Genomic DNA, 23,511 nt, shown 5'->3' with positions numbered 1-23,511 from the left:
GTGTTTTCTAATTTTCTAAATGTATCCATTCAACAAATCTGCATGAAGTTCTCTGTGGGCCAGGCACAGCTCATCTTGTCCATTGGCTGTTGCCCAAGTTGTGTGACATGCCGGCCTTCTTGGAACTCATATCCTCGTGGGGGAATGAATTAATAAAAGACTCATATGATATATTGTCAGGTAGTAGTAAGTATTATAAAAAATAAAGAGGAGTGAAAGGCTAGAGGAGCAGTAGAGGAGAAGGGAAACCGGCTCTGGGTGGTTGGCGGGGACAAGTGGAAAATAAGTGAAATGAATTGACTCAGCATCCATGTGGGAAATTAAGATTACCATGCTAATCATGTGTTTCTCTATTTTGTTAAGAATTCAGTGTATTAGGCATATCATACAATTTATGCAACTACTATTTTTCCGTGTTTTTCCCCATCATGAACAGATCTTTGTGCATATCCTTGCTTACAGTAAGCTCCTCTGTCTTCAGATGGTTTTTATGGAAGCTCATTTGGGGTCACTGTCTATGTTGCACTTGGGTCTGGACCCACTCTTACCTTGTGCTGTAAGGACCCAGGAGGTCGGGGGTAGAGACCAGGCGTGAGGCGCCTCCACTTTCTAGACTGTTGAGGGTAAGCGTGTTTGCCTGCTTACCTACAGGCCCCGCCAGGATGCAGGGAGCAGCTGATCCAGTCACACATGTTGGAAGGCAGGCAAAGTGTAGGTTACTCTGACTGCTGTGACCTGGGTCTCAAGGTGATGATGAGCCATTCTGACTGCTTAACCAGTGTTTGTGTAAACAGATAGGAGAGCAACTCATCAATGCTTTCAAGGCCCAAAGTTGCCCTGATACTTTTTATTTTTAGCAATCACAAAGCATGTTGTGATCATGATGATAATCAAAAGGACAGTAGTTATTGTGGCTAACCTTCTGCCAGGCAGCATTGTGTTAGGTGAGTTGTCTGTAGTTAACGTTCATTTAATCTTTACAACTCTTGTGTGGTTGGATATCGTTGCCATTTTACCAGTAAACGAAGTCTTGGAAAATGTTAACAAGCTTGAACTAGCACTCAGGTCTGGAGTTTCTGTTTTGTCACAACGCCTGTGTCCTTAACCACTGAACTGATTTTCCCATCGTTTTCTCCCTCTCTTCTCCCTCTCTCACTGTCTTCCTTTTCAGGGAGCACGTCCTAGTTGGGACTAGTACTGACAGGGTTAGGTGATCTGGAAGGGAGCGAAGATTCAGACCTTTTCTCCTGTCTAAACATACTGCTCTCTGAAGCAGTCATCAGGGCCCCTGATGGGAGAGAACACTGAGCTGATTTGAAGTGTATCTTCTCCCTTTTCCTGGTGCTTTGGATTCAGTACTGCAGTCTGTGGTGCCATGGCCCAGCGGTCAGCAGCCCGTGGTGAGGAAGGCGGAGCCAGGGCCCCACTGAGCTTTCCTTGAAATGGGAGCTTGTCATGACATCAAGTGTTTTAAAGGAATTTTCTTTAAAGGAAATAGTGCATGTGGAAATATCTCTCAAATTTTGGGAACACATTTGAAGATGATTGTACTGAACTATCTCGATAGTTGACATCTTGGCTGTCTTCTGTACTCGAATGAAAAGACTGGGAGCATGTGCCTTGGGTTTTCTATACATAGAAAGTCCACATGTATATATGTGTGTGTATATATACATGTATATATGTGTGTATAAGTGTGTGTGTACACACACACACACACGTGCGCGTCTCTAAATCTTAAGTTGTTTTCCCAAAGAAAAAACATTGTCCTCAATGCAGTTAAAAAAAAAAAATAGGATACTTCCAAAGCGTTCAGCTATTGCTGTAAAAATACCTTGGTTTTTCCTGATATGCTGAGTTTATCGAGTGTTTCACCATTTAAAGGTACTTGGTTTCTTTAGAATGGGGAATTCAATACCTACTAAATTGGATCAATAGAAAAATTTATGAACAATGCAGACCTTGTCAGGCAAGTCCTTTATGCAATGTTCATATAATTCTCTGTGGGAGCTTCTGCCACAGAAGTATTTAGAACATACTGAAATATTCACGTCCTCTGATTAGCAGGATTTAATTGTTGCATCTCCATCTCCTTCACAACATGCCATTAGGATGCAGCCCACCTTGAAATTTAAGTGGGTGCTGTCAATTTATTGCAGTGTCTTTATTTTGTTTGTACTTCTTTCCAAATTTGTATTACATATAATTTTGGTTTCCCTTGAAAATAAAGTAACACCACAATAAAGTAAGAATTTATTAGTGGAAAATGCTGTGACTTACTTTTACTAGCAACAACTATATAATAAATTTTAAAGTATATACATATATATATATATATATATATATATGTAACACTTTCTGTTTAGATTTTCTAAGATCTTTCAGTTAAAGTAACTTTTCCTCCCACAGACTGTTTAGTTAGCATAATTAGGAGCGTTTTTTCACCTACACTGCAATATTCCCCTCTAATTTCTCCTCATAGTGTGGAAATGGCTGGAGATTAACTTTTGTCTGATTCTTTCCTGGGTCTGATATCAGCTAAATGGTCTTTTGTTTCTCAAAATGTTGGATGATTTAAAGAAACTTTTCATACCTTTCCATCATTCTAATTTTGCAGATTTGCTTTCTCCCCTCTGATAAAAAGACCTTTCTGAGACCCTGTCTTCTCGGCAGTTTCATGAAAGGATCTGGAAGGATCTCAGGAGTGCTAGGATATTCTGTCCCAGAGCATGAGGCATGGTGATTGTGAACAGAGTCTGAGGTTAGACAGACCTGGTTTTCATTCTAGCTCTGCCACTTACTCGTTTGACAAGTTACTGAACTTCTAAACCTCAATTCCTAACTCTTTAAATTGGGGTTAACAGTACTTATTCCAAAGGCTATATGAAGAATACCTGAGAAAGTGCATGTCACATGGTTTAAATATAGCAATAGCAATAGAACACGTCCACATAATAGCTAATGTTATTTCCAATAAAAATTGTGATTTTTTTTTTTATTGAGCACACACATAGTATTGAAGTATAGTTGATACATAATGTTATATAAGGTATACAGTGTAGTGGTTCACAGTTTTTAAAGGTTCTTCTCCACTTATAGTTATTATAAAATATTGGCTTTATTCCCTGTATTATCCCTATATCCTTATAGATTATGTTATACCTAATAGTTTGTACCTCTTAATCCTCTACTGCTATATTGCCCTTACCCCTTTTCTTCTCCCCAGTGGTAATCACAGATGTTCTCCATATTTGTGAGTCTGTGAGTCAGCTTCTTTTTGTTCTATTCACTAGTTTGTTTTATTTTTTAGATTCTGTATATGTCATATATATTTGTCTTTCTCTATCTGACTTACTTGATTTAATATAATACCCTCCAAGTCCATCCACATTGTTGGCAAATGGCAAAACTTTTTCTTTTTCGTGACTAAGTAGTATCCCATTGTGTGTGTGTGTGTGTGTGTATGTGTATAAAATAGATAAAGAAGATATGGTATATATACATTTCTTCTTTATCCATTCATCTGTTGATGGACAGTTAGATTGCTTCCATATCTGTGCAATTGTAAATAATACTACTATAAACATTGAATTACATATATCTTTTTGAAGTAGTTTTTGTTGTGTTTTTTTTTTTTTTTTTTTCAGATGTATGCCCAGGAATGGAAGTGCTATGTCCTTTGGTAGTTCTATTTTTAGTTTTTTGAGAAACTTTCATATTATTTTCCACAATGGCTGCACTAATTTACATTACCACGCACAGTGTACAAGGGTTCCCTTTTCTCCATCTCCTTGCCAACATTAGTGTTCTTTTTGATGATAGCCTTTCTGAAAGGTGTGAGATGATATCTCGTTGCGGTCTGGGTTTGCATTTCCCTGATGCTTGGTGATGTTGAATATCTTTTCATGTGCCTGTTGGCCATCTACATTGTCCTTTGGAAAAATGTCTGTTCAATTCTTCTGCCCATTTTTTAATTCGGTTGTTTGTTTTTTTGATGTTTGAGTTGTATGAGCCATTTATATATGTTGAATATTAACCCTTTATTGGGCATATCATTTGCAAATGTTTTCTTCCGTTCCGTAGGTTGTCTTTTTGTTTTGTCAGTGGTTTCCTTTACTGTGAAAAAGTTTTTAAGTTTAATTCGGTCCCACTTGTTTATTTTTGCTTTTATTTCCTTTGTTTTAGGAGAGGGATAAAACAAATATATTGCTAAGATGTATGTCAAAGAGTGCTCTGCTTATGTTTTACTCTAGGAGTTTTAATGGTTTCCAGTCATACATTTAGGTCTTTAATCCATTTTGAGTCTGTTGTTGTATATAGTGTTAAAGAAACTTCTAGTTTCATTCTTTTACATGTAGCTGCTCAGTTTTCCCAGCACTGCTTGTTGAAGGGACTGTCTTCTCTCCATTGTATACTCTTACCTCCTTGTCATAGATTAATTGATCATAAGTGTGTGCATTTGTGTCTGGGCTCTCTCTTGTGCTCTGTTGGCCTGTGTGTCTCTCTTTGTGCCCGTACTACACTGTTTTGATGACTGTAGCACTGTAGTGTAGCCTGAAGTTAAGGAGCATGATTCCTTTAGTTCTCTTCATCTTTCTCAAGATTGTTTTGGCTATTCAGGGTCCTCTGTGTTTCCATACAAATTTTAAAAATGTTTTCTCTAGTTGGTATGCAAGGATTTTTTAAATATCTACAAATCAATCAGTGTGATACATCACAATAACAAATTGAAGAATAAAAACCATATTATCGTTCCAATAGATGCAGAAAAAGTCTTGGACAAAATTCAATATCATTTATGATAAAACTCTCCAGAAAGTGAGATTAGAGGGAGTGTAATTCAACATAATGAAGACCATATGTGACAAACCCACAGCTAACATTCTATTCAATGGTGATAAGCTGAAAGCATTTTCTGTAAGATCAGGTACAAGGCAAGGAATACCCACTCTTGACTTTTATTCAGCATAGTTTTGGACATCCTAACAATAGCAATCAGAGAAGAAGAAGAAAGAAAAGAAATCCAAACTGGAAGGGAAGAAGTAAAACTGTCACTGTAGATAACATGATCCTATACATAGCAGATGCTAAAGATGCCCCCGGAAAACCACTTAAGCTCACCAATGAATTCAGTGAAGTTGCAGGATACAAAATTAATATACAAAAATCTGAAAAAAAAAAGAAAAAAAAAATCTGTTTTTCTGTGTACTAACAACAAACTATAAGAAAGAGAAATTAAAGAAATAATCCCATTTACCATCACATCAAAAAAAAAAGGTAAAATACCTGGGAATAAACATACCTAAGGAGGTAAAAGACCTGTATTCAGAAAACTGTAAGACACTGAAGAAAGAAAATTGAAGACTAAGCAGATGAAGAAATACACTGTATTCATGGATTGGAAGAATTAATACTGGTAAAATGAGTATACTACCCAAGGCAATCTGCAAATTCAATGTGACTTATTTTTAGAGGAGCATATTTTTGCAGATGGAGTAGGATTGAGAGTTATCTTCAAAGTTGAGAGGGTCAGTCTTGGACACCTCCTCTCCTTGACAGCCTTCTTACTCCAGCTGTTGATTTGAAGCATGGGAAGAATTGCCTTAGGTGGATCCCAGGAATGATGATGTGGCTGTATTCCCAGTTAGTACTTGGTTCCTGCTTTGTGATTTGGCGTCGTCACCTACATCAGGTGCTCTTGAAGGTGATCAGTTTTCCTACCAGGTGGTATTTTACTGCTGCCATGTTGAAGGGGACAGAGTGCTGTTTTCGACAACCGAGTTTCAGTGTAGATTTATAAAGTAACTCAGGGATCACTGACCAATGAAATCAGGTAAAATGAAAACCAAAAGGTGGTGCTCTCTGAGTTGGTCTAGGACAGCAGAAAAGTCATGAACAGTCTTGTAGATGGCGTTTAATGAGTTTTAAGCTTCAAGGCTATGAGCATTCTTTCTTGAAATATTACACAGCAGGTGCCCCTAGCTGGAATTCTGGCAGTAAATAGGAATCCTCCAGTCCTGGAAGCCACTGAACAGGCCCGATTGTGTCCATCTGTCAGGGAACGCTCCCCTTTTGCGAGGGATTTTGTTCTTTCTGTATCTGAATTAGAATGTGCAGGGTGTGGGGAGTCTCACAAAGGAGGCTGAATGAGTCTGCTTTCTCATGTACAGATGTCTTCTGCTATTTTCAAGGACAGGGCTGGGATGTAGACGTTTACCCACGAACTCCTGGATTGCCATATGAGAGAGCAGGAAGCCTCCGGAGAGGGAATGAGGAAATCTCAATTTGGTGAAACTTGTTTCTCTGACTCTGTTTAATGTCTTTACAATGAAGGAATTGAACTAGACATCTTGAATTCCCTTGCCAGCCATAAGGTTGTGTGTGATTCTGAGCGCTCTTTCAACTTCTGGGGAAAAGATTGTTACTGATTGGTTCTGTATATAATGAAGCTTCCTTGGGCAGTTGCTTTAGCAAATCCATTCTGGGATGGGCAAATAAAGTGTGCAAAGCCCCAAGCACAGAACTCAGGGCAGGGCCCTCTGATACAGACCAAAGGATGAAAAAGCACCTGAAGTTAGAGACCCCAAATTCACACTGAGTTGGGCTGACTGCCAGCCCCAAGCTTCATCACTGTTACTAGAGGGCTTGCCCTGCCACCTCTGCCTGCCCTGCTTCTCCGCATGACCCCACCCTGCCAATGTGCACACCTGCCCTCCAACCCACACTCGTACACACATGTGTGTTCTGCAGACCAGGAGAGCAGTGGTGTGTTGAGTTGGAAGTGCCAGCAAGGCACACAGCAGAGACACTCAGAACGTGGCGTGCTTCTCAGTTTCTTGCCCTTAGGCTGATTTCCTATGTCTGCTGTGTACCTTGGTTCCTCATTTGTCAGAAGGAGGTAATAATCCCTATCTCGTAGCACTGTGGTGAGGGTTAAATGGACTATCACATGAATTGTGCTTAGCCCAAGTGCCTGGTACCCAATAAACATTCAGCAAGTGATAACTATTAATGTTATGACTTACTACTATCACATTGCCTGGGATTCTTAAAATATTCCCAGAGTTTGGCATTGGGGTTGTGACAATGCCTTTGTTTGTTTTGTTTTGTTTTTTTTTTTTTTGCAGCTGATTGAATTAGGTAAAATGCAGAAATCACTTAGTGACTTAGTGTAGAACCTGTCAGAAATATGTGTTCAGCGTACACTGAGTTAGCTATTGTTAGTTTTAAATAAATTTTTTTAAAGTCTGTTTCTTTTAGAAAGGAATATGTGTTCAGTAAAGGTCAGTTGCCCTTACTTCTTCCCCTTTAAGGAAGAGAACAGTTCAGAAAGAGGTTGGCACTACCCACTGTGTTCAGTCGCATGTGATTAAAAAATTGTAAATACCTTGTGCTGGAGGGCATCTGGCCCAGTTAGAAGGCCAGGGCAGATGTTCCCATCATCGCTGGTGGGAAGGAAGTAGATTCCCCAGCAGTGAATGGCTTACAGGAGCGTGTCATGTTGGCAGGCCAAGTACAGGAGAGAGAGAATGAACAGGCATGGTCTGCTCGGAGTGAGCTGACCTGCCCACATGGTGCGGGAAGCCCAGCCCAGCCATCTCACCGTTAGTGTCTGAGGCCTTTGGATGGCAACTAAGGGATGAACTCATTCCTCTGCTTCAGGTGAAACTGTGGAAGCCTTTGGTCCCTTTGACAGCAGTGTCGTAAAAGAGCAGACCCAAATCCCAGAAAGATAGGTAAAATGTTGACTTGGAGTTTGACAACCTCGATCCCCATTCTGGGACCCTTTCACCCTCTGTGGTCCTTGGGAAAAATACTTGTTCCTAGCACACGGGGAATCATAGCCTCCTGGTAGGCCAGAGGTGGGGTGTGATGGAGACCTGGTGGGGTAATGCATAGGAGGGTGCCAAGTGATCAGGAAAGAGCCAGCATGTGTTCCGTTGTTTTTATTGCCAGTAGTAGCAAGATGAAGAAACACCGTATAACCATAAATATACAGCGAGGCTCCTGGGGGCTCATTAGAGTCATTGTGTTGCTGGCTTAAAAGGGCGTCTTAGGAAGTGGGAAGCCCTTTGTCTCCTGGCTAATGGCTAACAGGAAGCACATCTATCCACAGAGCCTAGGAGCAGCACTAGGAGGGGCTGTCACCAAGGCGCTGCGGGCTCCCCGCTCAGCCCCCGGCTGCTGGACACCTTACCTGTCAGAGGCTACACAAGCTTTTCTTTACCGCCAGCTGAACTGTGAAGTATTAATCGAGTAATGTTTCATCCAAAAATAGCAACCATTTTGACAGTTGTCTTGAAGCCAGATTTCCAGGTGGTTTACTTTCATTTGGATACACACTGTAAAATGAATGTGAAGCTGGGCTCAAAACAGCTTAGGGAATCAGAATCCTTTATCTCCAGAAATATGAAGTATGTGTGGATTTATATCCTTCACGTGCTAGACCCAAAATTGTATAAGGAAGTGTCATGATCCCATTGCAATACTGCTGAAAGGCCTTGGGTTAAAATTTCACAGAGAATTAAGAGGTTTGAGAGTCAGCTCTTTAAGCATTGGGATTTCAGCAGAATCCACAAACCAGCTGTGGCCTCTCGTTCCTGTGCCGTTAACCATGGGGAAGTGTGCCTCCAAGATAGGACTGTCTTACTTCCTCGTCTGAATGTACCTCTCGCTACCTAGAGTGAAGCTTAGTCTGAGAAGGTTGTTGACTTGAAACTTGGCGACTTAGAAGGTGGCAGGGAAAGAGGAAGTACATATTCGCTGCGTGCTTACTTGGTGCCAGACACTGCTGGTCACTGGGCTTCACATGCTGTGCAGGTCATTTTATGGACGGCACCTTCTTTGCCTGTTTGACAGCCCCATCACAAACTGATGAAATCAGCTGTTCAAAAACAATTCAACAAGTAACAAATGAGATGTGAACCCAAGTTTATCCGATTCTTTGTAAATTAACCCACTTCATTTGCAAGAATATCTCCACATAATAGTGGTCTATACAGCAGAGGTTCTGTTCTTGCTATTGTGTTATGAAGTCTGGAGTTAGGCAGTTCAGAGCTGGTAGGGTCTGCACAGTTGTTAGGAATTCAGGCGCCTTCCACTGCCTAGAGTATGGACCTCATCTTTCTGAAACAAGATGGCTGCTGGGGCTCCATCCATCATGTTAATATACCAAGCAGCAACGCTGGAGGAAGAGAAAAGCATGACCTCCCTCAGAAGGATTTTCTGAGCACTCCCGTGTACCGCGGCTTCTGTCTCCTCAGCCAGCACTGTGTCCCACGGCTACACCTGGCTCCAACTAGAAAGGAGCCCCAGAACTGGGATGTTTTAACTGGTCAGGAGGGTGACCAGTCAGAAAGCGGGGTCTTCTTCCTGAACATTAAGAGAAAGGTGTGTTGGGAAAGAGACTAGCACAGACTCCAAACATCATATATTTTCTTGCTCTCTTAGGCTGGGGACGGAACTTGGCCTATACTCAGTCATGAGGGTGAAGGAGGGGTTGGTCAGCCTGATCCTTGGCAACTCATCTTGCAACTTGTGGACAAACTTTGTACCCAACTGCACCTCCTAGCCTTTGTAGTTAGCTTCTGCTAAACACATGTCTCAGTGACAGCAAGCAATGTGTGTCTGTTCTACCTGGTTTAAGTTTTTTCTTCTATCAGAATTGCTGGTGGACAGGGAGAGAAAATGCAGCAGGGAGGGAAAATAGAAAACCTGTACAGTTTTTATGCTACAGTCTTCACCTGCAGAGGACACTGTCACAACTCTTGTTTCCTTAACACAGAAGCCTCTTTCTCCTGAAAAAGAAAAACAAAAATGTATTCAAAACTATCCCAAAAGGGTTTGAAACCACCAAGAGGCCTCCACCAAAAAGCTAGAATGCCATCTTTCTAGTTTATTTTTCTGTTATATATTCATCTGAGTTTTTTTCTCAAAATATGTCTTTTTTTTTTTTTTAAGCGTTTTATTTTGTATTGGGGTATAGCCAATTAACAATAGTGTGGTAGTTTCAGAGAAGGAAACGGCAACCCACTCCAGTGTTGTTGCCTGGAGACTCCCGTGGACAGAGGAGCCTGGTGCGCTGCTGTCTGTGGGGTCGCACAGAGATGGGCACAACTGACGCGACTTAGCAGCCGCAGCAGCAGTTTCAGGTGAACGGCAAAGGGACTCGGCCACACATAGAGAGCTGTCTATTCCCCTGCACACTCCCCGCATGTTCAGCCTGCCACGTGACATTGAGGAGAAATATTTTAAGTAAACTATTAATTCAAATTAAACTGAACATTGCTGTCACGTGCAACACTGCGAGGTGAGGAAAGGGTACCCGTGGCCTCGGCTCTTGTGTTAAGCTCTGCATGAGACTTGAGGTCAGCAAGTCAGTCTCTGGGTTTCAGATCCTCACCTACAGATGTGGGAGACGTCGTGTGCCAAGGGCCTGCCCCACTCAGACGTCTTTGGTCATTCCACATGTCTGCAGAACAGGTGGGATCACAGATCTAGCACCTAGTCCAGTTGGTTCTTAGTTTGGAGTCCATCGATAGACTTCAGAGTGCATCATCATGTTAATGAGGGGAACACTGCCTAAACACCAAGTTTATACTCCTCTCTAGAAGAAGATGGCAACTCACTCCAGTACTCTTGCCTGGAGAATACCTTGGACGGAGGAGCATGGTGGGCTACAGTCCACGGGGTCACAAAGAGTCGGACACAACTGAGCGACTTCACTCACTTCATTAGAAGAAAGGCCTATCCCATTCATGAGATTCTTAAGGAGTCTTCAGGTTAAGAATCACTGATCTAGTCTCATTTCATGGATAGGCATTTTCCAACCAGGGAAGCAAAGAGACTGTCCCCACAAGCACATCTGATGGATCCTCAGGCCATTTGGAAAGCTGGTGGTGTTGTCTCTAAGTCCGTGACTCCTCCTCAGCCTCCTCCCACTGAACCTCCTCTGCCCCTGTACTGTGGTGGAGATAACATCTCTGTTGGTCTCCCATCTGGGCCCAGTTCATGAGGTCTCTGTGGCCTATACAGTCTCCTCTGTCAGCTTTCCCCCCCCCTGAGTCTCCCCCACAATTCCTGTGGGCAGCCCTTTGGCCCAGAAGTAAGAGGGGAGGTAGACAAGAGAGGAGGTCTGTCTAGGCTCACGTAGTTGGGATTCTTGTTTCCACTCCCTTATCTCTTAAGGAGCACACGAACTCTTCATGTATTTCATCCTTCTTGTCAAGGGTGAGGAGGTGAGTCTTCTCCCAAGACAGGACATAATTGCGTAACAGACCGCAGTGTCTGTCGCAGAAGGAACATTCTCAGATTGACAGTTCAAAGGCAGAAGGGGGAACCCAGCTAGGCAAGGGAGTGAATTTGCCTCCCTCTCCCCACCCTGGGAGCCAAACTGCCTCCCAAAAATTGTACAATGGGAACACTGGGGTATCTGTGCTGAGAATTCATCACACAAACCCTGTATCTGAAACCTAAAGTGACCTTTTCTGAGCAGCCTTAGCCCCGCATGAGAAGACAAATAACCGCCAGATGGCTTGACATTTCCTTTTTTAAATTTCAAGGATTCTTGATTTCAGCTCTGTTATTGATCTGTTGGTTTGCAGCCCCCATGCGATTAAGTGAAGTCATACTCACTGTTGTGGTCGTCTCACAGACAACTGCTATGAAAACCTAGCTCTGCCCCACATCTCCTTCTCAGCTATGCACTCTCCCCCAAGCCTCCCAAGCCACCACATAGTGTAGAGAGACAGGCTGCAGAAAAAAGCCTCTTTCTAAACCTGAAGTTAAGATCTTTGAAGTGGAGTTGTATACCGCTGCACTGTCCATCTTGTAAGGTCACTCCGTACTTTAGAGCCTCCTGGCAGAAGCTACACAATTCCTATAAAGAGGGAGTGTTTGCTCTGATTGTCCTCACTTACCCAAGTGTTACATCGATTGAGCTCCACCCAGGAGCGACAGTGAAGGCAGAGAAGTAGTGACTCGGGGCAGGGACGGTGGGAAGATGTTGCTCGGGAGCATGGTTGAACAGATGTTAAAGATGAGCCCAGCCGTCCGCCTGCACAGCGCAGCGGGCACGTGTATGGTGAGCGTGTGTGCATCCCGCACTCAATGGGCAGAGCCTGAATGCTGAGCAGGTTGAGATCCTGGAAGTGCATGGTGCACTCGCTCATCTGCTGAGGAACATTCTTTCTCACTCTGCTTATTCTGAGAGGGTCGTCTGGGAAAAAAAGGAACAGCAAGGGATTCTCAGTTTCTCTTGCCATAACATGATTTATCAGAGCTCTGGTTGTGCTCTGAGAGGCCAGAAGCATCATCTAGTCTCCTAGACTGTCTGGGGGGCAATGAGGAAGGAGGAGCTGGTCAGAAAGTTAATGGGTCAACCTGAGGAGGAAAGCGTAGGAAACAATGAGCTCTCACATTCTTTTCTTACTACTCAGCCCCTTGGGCTGTCTGGATACATGGCAATATCTGTGGTTGAATTTGAAAAAAAATTGAATTGCTCCATTCAACTTGTATATTTTCCCAAAGGTAAAAGTTAATTTGATCCTGCCTTTGCCTTGCTTCTTGAGAATCAGGCAGTCCACACCAGCGCTTAATCTGGTCCTTGCTGAGTAATTCAGGGAAAGCCCATAGGATGAGCAGCTTTGCTCTCTGTTTAATTAGACCATCCCAAATTAGGTCCTGCTGCCCACACTTAACAGGGTTCTCCCTGGTACATTCAGGATGACCAGATAACCCAGCTCGGCGGTAGGACTCCTGATTTCTGTCCATTGTCCCCTGAGATTAATGTCACCCAAGGTGTCTGGCTGCAGATGACCCCTTTTCTTTGTGACCACAATAATTACAGGGAATGAAGGGATGGAAGTGAGTTTCTGCTGGAGGGTCTAACCTTGTGCCCCTTTCCTCCTGTCACTGCAGCTCCACTTGGCAGCCCTGGCGTCACTCAAGGGAGATATAGTGGAGCTTAATAAACGTCTGCAGCAAACAGAGCGGGAGCGGGACCTTCTGGAAAAGAAGTTGGCCAAGGCACAGGTGAGGAGTCTGGAAAGGGTCTCTTAGTTTTTTGCTTTTTATTTTTTTTATTGTTTAAGATGAAACAGATATAGAAATCCCCACAATACAAATATTGCTTAATGATCGAACATCCTCGTAACCACTGTCCAGGTAAAAAATTAAAACCTGCTGGCCTTCCCAGGAGTCCGTCCTCCTGCCTCATCCCAATTCGCTTTCCCTGCCTCCGAGGTGACCATGACGTTTCCAGTCGTGTTTCCTGCTTCTTGACAGTCTGTCGCAGGAGTTTGTATGTCCCTAGACAGTCCAGTTTTGTCTTGCCCATTTGAAAACTACATGTTTACTTTGAATTTCTCAGTCCACAGGTTTTCCCTTCATTCTTTATTGGCTTTACACTTAATCTGTTAAAAGTGTCTGACCTACGGAGTTTCCCACAGTCCAGATGTTACTGATTGCTCATCCATGGCACAGTTCGCTGTGTTCCTCTGCCCTCTTTATTTCCTGCAAAATGGCCTTGGATCCCAGAGACTCAGTCAGATTCATGGTCAGTCCTTCTGACGACACTATAAAAGACATTTGTTTTTCCGCTGGGAAGCACGTCGTAGTAGGTTGGCCAAAAAGTCTGTTCGGGTTTTTCAAAACCCCAAACAAACTTTCCGGCCAACCCAGTATCTGGTTGTTTTGCCTTCTAAAGGCAGCTATATTGACACTCGGTGCCAAAGTTCGCTGGTGCATCGGGACTTTACAAAATATCATAGTATTTTATTTCTGCCATTTCTTTATCAGTTATTAGTTGGAATACTTTTTATAGAGACATTTCCCATCATCTATGATTTATTCAAACAATGGTATAGTTCATAAAGGAAAAGTAGAATCAATGCTTCATTCTTTACATTTAACATTTTTCAAGATAATGAATTGATGACCTATGATCTTCTGAAAGTGCCCAATTATTAAAAAAAAAAAAAAATGAACTTATGGGTTTAAGCATATTTGGGTCAGTCCTTTGTAATTATTTTCCTTGTAGAAACTCAAAGTTTACTCCTTGGCCAGTAAGAACCTCTTCACATGGCTCCTGAATCTTTTGACACTAGCCTAGTAATGATTCCAGGATTACTAGGAATTACATTTCTCCCCCCAAACCTGGAATTAAGCATTCTGCAAATAGACCTGGTTTTTCTTTGTGGAAAATGGTATTTCAAGACTGCAGTCTGGGTGCTAAGGGTGCTTACTGCTTCCAGGCTGGTCATTGTTTTTAGGCTTCTTTTATAAACATAGTCAGGGAATTATTTATTTATCTATATATGTAAGTATTTGTAAATTTTAAGATAAAATACCTTAGGTGCTCATATTAATCTCTCCAATTTAAATTCAAACTACAGGGTTCTTCTACTTGGATTCCATACTTTATCTGTATCTCCTTTCTTTCACACTCAAAGTGTTAGTTCGAGAGACTTCCTTGGTAGTCCAGTGGTTAAGACTCTGTGCTCCCACTGTAGGAGGCATGGTGGTTGGGGATCTAAGATCCCGTCCACTGTGGTGCAGCCAAAAAATACATAAACAAAAATAATCCTAGTTTTTATGTTTACAGAGGATGATTGGATGAGAATATTCCATAATTACTGGTTTACTTTATTCTGTATTATATACAGTCAGTCTCAAAATAATAATAATCATATTACCACAACAAATAGAGTTACTGACAAGTTTTCTGCATTATGCTTTCATCATTCCTGCAGTTTTTTGCAGTTGTACTATATCCACACCTTCTGACCATACGCTGGTCACATCTTTCACGTTTTCTCCTCTTAGTCCTCATTTAGTCTTCTACAAGTAAATTATATATTTAATGTTTACGATGGTCTTAATGTCAACATCCTTCTGTTTGTTTAATGCCTGAAGCTTGCTTTCTAATAGAGTTCCTCAGGGAGGACTCACAGGAATAATCTTCACCAGCTTCTTGCTTTTTAATAAATGATTTATCTCTGCCTTTTATAATTGAAAGGCATTCCTCCTGGATATAAAACCCTTGACTCATCTTTTCTTTACCTGAGTATGTTTCTTTGCTCTGTTTTGACATAGAGCATTGCTCTCAAAGTTTCCCAGTAATTCACCTCTGTTTCCCTCACAAGACACTTACTTACTGTAGACATTCATAGCATTTCTTTCTCTTTCTTTCTCTCTTTTTCTTTTCGTTTCCCTTCTTCCCTCCCTTCCTTCCTTCCTCCCTCCCTTCTATTAGTTTTACTAGAGTAACTCTTATTTTTAGTCATTCTGGTTTGGTATTCTCACATTTTCTGTGTTTTCTTTTGCTTACATTTAATTTCAGAGACTTTTTTTTAAATTATAATATTGAATACTTTGTTCTCTTGCCTTTTTTTTCTTCAAGGATGTTTACTATTTATATCTTAGCTCTTCTGTGCCTGTGTTCAATATCTGGCACTGTCTCAAATTCACTGTATCTGTATCTCCATCTTCTGTTTTTCTTAGGGCTTGTATGTTGTATTTATTCCCTCCTGGCTTTTTTTTTCCTGCATTTTTATTTTATTTCTTGTGTGTACTTTATTACCTTCTTTCTGAGTTTTTCTAACTTTGAATTACATTCTTCCGTGTTTTATGTCGTTTCATCTTTTTGAAGTCTTTTGGCTAATTTTGAGATAATAGTCTATTGTTTGGGACTTTTTGTGATGGGAGAGGTTCTCTATCTTGTGGCATGCCTTCATGGTTTATAGAGATGTTATTCTGCTCTTTTTTTTCCTTCTTTTTCTTTCTAATAACTTGATGTGGAATTTGCTCTCAGTACTGTTCTGTTTTTCGTTTTTATGTGAAAAATAGCTTTTTATTAACTTTTAAGAGGCAGAGTTGAAAATGGCCTTTTTAAGTTTGTAGAGCTTAGTCCTCTGTTTCCTCATCTTCACAGGTCATTCTGCTTTCTCACTCTGCCTAATTCTATCCCCTCTCCTGGGTAGTTCTGTTCTTTCCTTTTCCTCTGTCATGCCATCCTGTTCCATTTTGATCCTACTCCCACCAGTTTCTCCTCCTGGTAGGGAGTCCTGGGGCCAGTCTGGAAAGTTCATAGGGAATAGTGCTTTTGGCCCTTCAGATCTTCCTGTGGGCCCCTTGCTCGCTCCCTCTTGGCTCAGGAAAAACCCCTCCCATCTGGCCCCCCCTCACCTTCTGGTATATCTATTGTTGTTCAGTTGCTAAGTCATGTCTAACTCTTTGCAATGGACTTCAGCACACCTTGCGTCCCTGTTCTCCACTATCTCCTGGAGTTTGTTCGGATTCATGTCCATTGAGTCAGCGATGCCATCCAACCATCTCATTCTGTTGCCCCTTCTCTTTTGCCTTCAATCTTTCACAGCATCACGGTGTTTTCCAATGAGTCGGCTCTTCTCATCAGATGGCCCAAGTATTGGAGCTTCAGCATCAGTCCTTAATGAGTATTCAGGGTTGATTTACTTTAGGATTGACTAATTTGATCCCTTTGCAGTCCAAGGGGCTCTCAAGAGTCTTCTGCAGCACCACAATTCAAAAACATCAATTCTTCAGTGCTCAGCTTTGTTTATGGTCCAACTCTCACATCCATACATGGCTACTGGAAAAGCCATAGCTTTGACTATATGGACGTCTGTCAGCAAAGTGATGTCTCTGCTTTTTAATACACTGTCTAGGTTTGTCATAGCTTTTCTTCTAAGGAACAAGTGTCTTTAAATTTCGTGGCGGCAGTCACTGCCCACAGTGATTTTGGAGCCCAAGAAAATAAAACTTGTCACTGCTTCCACTTTTTCCCCATCTGTTTGCCATGAAGTGATGGGACCATATTCCGTAATCTTAGCTTTTCTAATGCTGAGTTTCAAGCCACCTGTTTTGCTGTCCCCTTTCACCCTCATAATTACTGGTTATTTGGGGGGGTTTCCAGTTCTCAAGTCCAGCAGTGTTGTTTCTTCTCTGCTTCTGCCCACACAACACCATTCAGGTCTTGTGGATGCTATTGGTTTGTCCCTACCTGCTTCTGTGTCCTTGTTCAGAGGTTTATCTTCGATGTATAGGTTCTCTATTTTTGTGTGGGAATTCAGAGAGATTAAAAATCAGGCAGTCATCAGTCTAGAATGGCCTATGGCAAGTTTTGAAAACTCATGTCTCATAATCTTAGACTGTCTGAGTAAAGAGGAAAGGCCCTTTGTACTTGAGATAGTCTACTTCCACATTTGATAGGCTATCCAGAGAGGTTAACTTGCTCACCCAAGGTCAAATGAGCAGCCTGGCGCAGAGCCAAGACAAGGCCACCAGTATTCTTTTCTCACAGAAGATGGTGCAGGGACAGAAATTTTCAGTTTTTACTTTGGTGAAAACTTTACTTGAAATATTTTCCTTCTGATTATAAAAGTAAGAAATATGTGATAGAAAAAACCAGAAAGACAGTATTATAATTTTTAATAGTGAATTCAGGTGAATTAAAACTTTAAAATCCCTTTTTTGTTATTGTTTCTTAAGGTTTCTTCTTTTGAGCAAGTGGTGTTTTGTTGTTGTTGTTGTTTGTTTGTTGCATTAAAGAAAAAAGTAGGATGATGTAACCATGTAACCAACCATTATTGGTGAGAACTTTTTTTTAGAAAAAAGAAATTGTGAGTGCTTTTAACTGAAAGCTGGACTGTACCCCAGTCTTGAATTTTAAAAGATGACCAGGAAGGTTTTTATTAAAATTTAAGTCTCAGCAACAGAGCAGCTTGTGCAGAGGATGATAAGAGAAGCATGGGACACTTTTTGTCTGCTATGTCAGAAATTGATTCAGCTTCCTTTTGGCTTACTTATGATCAAGACAATCCTATGTAATAGTTTTGATGGCTGGTTTTATCCCTATGTTACATCAAAACACCATTAGTTGCCTCTCACTTGCATTCTTACAATAAATATATTTAAAAGTTACTCTGTGTTCCCTTCGCTGGAAATGTCTTCCCTGTTCAGCTACTAGGATCCAGGAAAGAACACGGGGAAGAAAGATCAAACTTGCCAGGCTCCTACCTTTTATAAAGATGAGATTAATGCAAGAAAAATTAAGAACAAGGAAATTAAGAACACTGTGCTGTCTGCGTTACACACCTTGGCAGGTGATTCACGCTTGAGGCTTTTTACCAGATGGTGAGAGAGTAAGTCTGTGTGCAAATGTCTCTTCTGCGGCTTTCGTAAGTTTTACCAGCTCTAAATATTATAGAGCTATGATTAAAATGTAAAATATAAATGGTGCTTGTGTTCACAGGACATAATCAAAGCATCATCCGTTGAGTAATTACTAATGGTGATACTAGAACTAGTTGAATAAAAGAAGGCTCATTATACATGGTCATAATGCGGTGAAGTTTTAAGAGTATTGATGGAAAGGGAAGAGCTAGTAAAAGGAACCCAATACCAATATGATAGGGAAGGCAAAGTGTGTCTGTATTAGTTTTTTATTGCTGTCTAACAAATTGCCCTAAACTTACTGACTTAAAATAACACACATTTATTCTCTCCTATGCATCAGGATTCCAGGCATGGCTTAAATGGGTCTTGTGAAAGTTTTGCAGTTAAGGTGTTGTCAGAACTGAATGCTCTGAACTCCCTGAATGCTCAACTGGGGCAGAGTTCACCTCCAAGCTCACTCATGTCACTGGCAGAATTTCTTTGTGGGTATAGGATTCATGGCAGCTTGCTCCCTCAATGCGAGCAATAGAGAGAAGGAGCCTAGACTAAATCTTCTGGCAAGACAGTCTTATACAAAGTAATGCAATCATGAAAGAGGCATCCCATCGCTTTTGCCGCATTGTTTCAGTTGAAGGCAGGCATGCATCCCCCACAGACTCAGTGAGATGGTATCACACAAAGAAAATGCAGGGATCACATGGACACCTTAGTCTGTCCATTACAGCCTCCTGAGGGATCCGATTAACAATGCTGCTCACTATTAGCCTATAGCAATGGTGATCATCACCCCACTTTAGCTCTGTTCCATGGCTCAGGAAAAACCCTCCCATCTGGCCCCCCCTCACCTTCTGGTATATCTGTTGTTGTTCAGTTGCTAAGTCATGTCTAACTCTTTGCAATGGACTTCAGCACACCTTGCGTCCCTGTTCTCCACTATCTCCTGGAGATAGATAGTTCTCAAAATGATCTCAGATATAGATACCTTAACATTCCCATCTACAAATGAAGAAATTGAGGTTTAGGGAATTTGAGTATCTTGCCTGAGATTATGTAGCTAGAAGGCACCAAAAGTCAGGATTTTCTCTAGGTTTTGTGGGAATCCATAACTGGACTGCACAGCTTCCTGGGCGGCTCAGTGGTAAAGAATCTGCCTGCCAAGCAGGAGACCCACATTCGATCCCTGAGCTGGGAAGATCTCCTGGAGAAGGTAATGGCAACCCACTTCAGTGTTCTTGCCTGGAGAGTCCCCATGGACAGGGAGCCTGGCAGGCTACAGTCCGTGGGGTCACAAAGAGTCGGACACGACTGAGCAACTAACAACAACAACATAGCCACATTAATCCTGTATTGTTTTTTAAGATGCCCAGGCTGCCCTGTGGATCTTAAGAAGAGTAGGGAATAGGGCACATATTTATTTAAATATATCTACCCTCCCGAATCCAACAGGTGCTCAGAGATGTTCATACATGTGTACCAACATTAAACAGAATCTTGGGGACAGCCCCGCAGGAAACTGCCAAAGATCATATATAGTACTGGTTTGATGCTTTCAGCATATTTCCTATGCATTTAGTATGCCAAAAATTATTTTTAGTAACTCCTTTTTTAAAAAGCACTACAGAAGGAGATAATAAAGCAAGCTTCTGAGCCCCTTCAAAATTGGTCAGTAGTAATAGAGTCCACCTTCTATTTCTGAGCTCTCTTTCTTTAGAAAGCAAGTGTTCTGAATTTTCTCCTGCCTGCTTTTAGGAAGAAAACATACGTAGTTTTCATTAAATGTAACGGAGACAGTGTTTTCTTCCATCTTTTTCTCCATATAAGATCCTCACAAAGGTCAGTTGGATGCCTTCTCCTTGCCAGGATCTCTGTCCCCCCATCCCTTCCCTACTGGTTTATACTATTCATTCCTCTGCTCTGGCTGTTGTGTTTTGTCAGTGATGTTGCCATTGGTCCTGAGTGTCTTTGTTTAGTTGGCCTGGTTTCCCACCCCACCCCTCAGGAGAACCTGGGCAAGGACTTTGAATGAGGATAGAAATATCCTGAGTGGTGTTGTTTGCCATCAATCCAGTGTGATGTGAACCCCCTTCCTAGGATGGTAGAGAGGGTTAACAAATGAATGATAGCTTTGCATTTTTCAAGAATGGAGTTTATAATACCTTTGGGATTGACGACTGAGACTAATATGATGATTAAAGATCAGTGGCCTCTGCAGAGTAAGATAAAACCCAGTAAAGAACATTAAGAAAACCATAAAGCTTCTTAGCATCACTGCATGGCACAGGATTTTTCCAACAAGGGCTCAAGTTCTCAGGCCAGTCTGTCTCAAGGCTGACTCACAGCTTTATCCCTGGGTTGTACCGATTGCAAAAATGAGCCTAAAGGGTTTTATTCTTGATGATTGTGATAATATTGCTTGCCTGTATTAAGCATTTTTGCATATAGACAGTTTCATGAATTTATGTGGCTAGAGGCAAGTATTTATATAGGTTTTAAATTTGCTTCATCATCATCATAGAAGAGTGGAAATCTAGAGAAAAATCTCAGGGGATGTAGTAAGCACCAGATGAAATTCAGGAAAAGCAACATTCCATCCTCTCTAATTCCAATCTTTTTTTTTTTTTCTTTGCCTTTCAAACTGAAAGTCTGTGGTTGCAGGAGAAACCCAGGTTCTTTATGCTACTGACCTCCAGAAATGCATGGCAGACAAGATTCTTCAAGCCTGGGCTTTCTTGCTCTGCAGTGCTGTTGGATCAGTCAGAAATAGCTGGAAACCCCCAAATGTCCCTCTCTGTAATAACAGAAGAATAAAACGCAGTGTGTTGTTTGAAACCATTTTTTGTTTTGGTCCGCTGAAGTTGTGTGAGATGTTTCTGCACAGTAAGGAGGAGAAAGGAATCCCTCATTTGCAAGTTTTGCTAGAAGAAGCCGCCATTGCATTCTGTTCAGAGAGTTATTGCTGAGTAATTGACTTTGGCAACAAAAGCTGGCTTGGTGGGAGCTGGAGGGATTTACAATTCCCTGCTTTATACCCCCTTGTCTCTACTTTTCTATTTTGGTGGTCCCCAGGGGTTGAGGAGAAAGCTGTGTGGGTTTCCTAGCTCCCCTCTGGTGTTGTAAGGCATAATAATCAGGTTTCCTGGAGTCCAGAAGAGGTGATTCAGGGTGGGAGACCAAGGGGGATGTCTCTGCTGCCACGTTTAGGTAAATGGTAGGAGATGTGCCCACAGGTCGAGGAGCTGGGAGGGGGTAGAGGGGAGAAGACTGGCTGCAGCAGCCTCTGAAGGGCTCCTTGATGGCACGCTCAGGAATCAAAAGATTTTGCAGAGCATTGTTTGTTATCTGGGTTTTAATAAATAAATCAGTCCCTGTGCATTTATTCCATTTTCGTCTATAAAATGATTGTATCATCAGTATATGCAATGATAACACATAACACCAAATTGTCAGTGGCTTAAAATAGCCAAGGTTTATTTTTTGGCTTCTTTTTGGGAGCTTGCTGGGACTGGCAGGAAACTGCAGTTTGGTCCTCACCCAACCTCCCGAGCTGATGGCCCCTACTGTCTGGAGCGTTGTCAGCAGCCACGGCTAGGGGAAGGGAATATGGGAAAGCCTGCAGGAGTACCAAAAGGCTTCTAGGCAAAAAAGGTGTATATTTACTCATATCTCATTGGACAAAACAAGTCACATGGCCTTATCCAGCTTCAAGGGGGAGAAGAAGTATAATTCTATCACACGCATGGATAGAGGTGAACAGAGTCTTGGTGGATGTCCCTGCCGGCTGCCACAGGGGTACTGATGCTTCTGTGACGCACATCCGGCATGGTCCTGGTGGTGCCCCGCGTACATGAGAAAATAGTGGGGGAAATGAACATTATTTGAAAAAGGATTGTGTTCATGGATTATAAAAAAGTGGGTACTTTTTAATCATTCTTTAGAAGTTTCTGTAATGTACTTAAATTTGTAACTTAACATCTAAGAATGTGTATAACCGTTAAGTAGTAATAGGAGTTGTTCCCTTTTTTCTATTTGGTTGCCATGGTTATATTACCTTCTTTTTTTTTTTTTTTTATTACCTTCTTAAATGAGGCTTTACTGGGCTACCTCTCCATACATGACTCTTACATAGAGTTGCAGTATACAGTTTGACCTACCCTGTGTCCCTGAGAAACAGAAAAGCCGAAATCACCTCCTGGGTTTAAAAAATACTCTTGAAAACTCAGGGTAGTGAGAGGCATGGCTCACTAACAATATGGAGTGTGACTTTTGAACTGGGCCTCGCTATAACAGGCCAGTCCTGCTTGTGTGGGAGGTCGCCAGGGCAAGAAGGCACTGGTTGCTCACAGAATGCCTTTGTCAGTCCTGGGTGCCACCCACCCATCTTCTACTTTTCCTGCACGAAAGCGCCCCATTCCTGGACTTAGCCTTGTGCAGCTTAATGGGAGCTGTTTGACGAGGATGTTTCGTTGAGCTCTTTTGTCTCCTGCAGGTGACAGCTTGTTTTGCCCTGTGCCATTGCCCTGGTCGGAGTTGCTCCACTCTTCCCCACACTGCAGCTTAGAAATGCTCAAGGGTTTGTTTTTCACTAAGCTTGGAGAGCAGCACCTCCACATATCTTGGACTGGGCATAACAAGTATGCACAAAATGGGTGAAGTGGGTTGACCAGATGCCTCAAGGGTATGTTGCTCTGTAACATCAACTATGAGCTCTGTCTTCTCAGTCATTCATTCATCTAGAGTCTAGGAGCTTTGATGATGATTTCCCAGATTCTCGTTTCACTGGGAAAAGAATCTGTAGGCTACCATCCTGCCATCGCTTCTTCCTCACACCTTTCCCCTTATTTCCCTTTTTTAGCAGAGATATCTGCTCGGAAGCTGTGACCACACTTTGTTTCAAGGCAGACGTCACGGTGATGCTCCCTATGGCACCCAGCATGATGTCTTAGACAGTTTAGAAAATCAAGACATATCTATTATTTTTGAGGAAGTATTAAATTATAGAGGCTTTCCACCATTTTGAAAAAAACATGGGAAAATATAGGAGTGTAACCCAGATATCTTTGCCTTCAGCTGAGAAATTTTTTCCTCCATGATGTTCTTGTTTCTGCTCCCAAACAAACCTCTGAGTTGCAAATAGACATTAGGAATCTTTTCTCTCCTTTAAGCTGCACATCCTGGTCTGACTGAATCACTGGGCTTCCTGCCCTGTCTTGTTTGTGCTCATGCCCTCGGGGCCGACTTTGCAGTCAGACGCGGGGTGGGGGGTGGAGACGGTGTGACACCAGCTGCTCTTGTTGTCTGGGCACCAGCCCTCTGGTC

At 42.1% G+C, this 23,511-nt stretch overlaps 1 protein-coding gene across 3 annotated transcripts in view; it reads left to right on the top strand.

Moving 5' to 3' along the window:
• MCC (MCC regulator of WNT signaling pathway) overlaps positions 1-23,511 on the top strand; it is a 300,929-nt gene that overhangs the window by 164,034 nt on the left and 113,384 nt on the right. For all 3 annotated transcript variants that reach the window (XM_061158216.1, XM_061158217.1, XM_061158218.1), the window contains exon 2: positions 12,919-13,032. In XM_061158216.1, coding sequence (XP_061014199.1) covers positions 12,919-13,032 — 114 coding nt within the window. The remainder of the gene's footprint in view (positions 1-12,918; positions 13,033-23,511) is intronic.

The sequence above is a fragment of the Dama dama genome, chromosome 12 (genome assembly GCF_033118175.1).
Source record: "Dama dama isolate Ldn47 chromosome 12, ASM3311817v1, whole genome shotgun sequence".
NCBI classification, from domain to species: Eukaryota; Metazoa; Chordata; class Mammalia; order Artiodactyla; family Cervidae; genus Dama; species Dama dama.
This window is presented reverse-complemented; position numbering and strand designations above follow the sequence as displayed.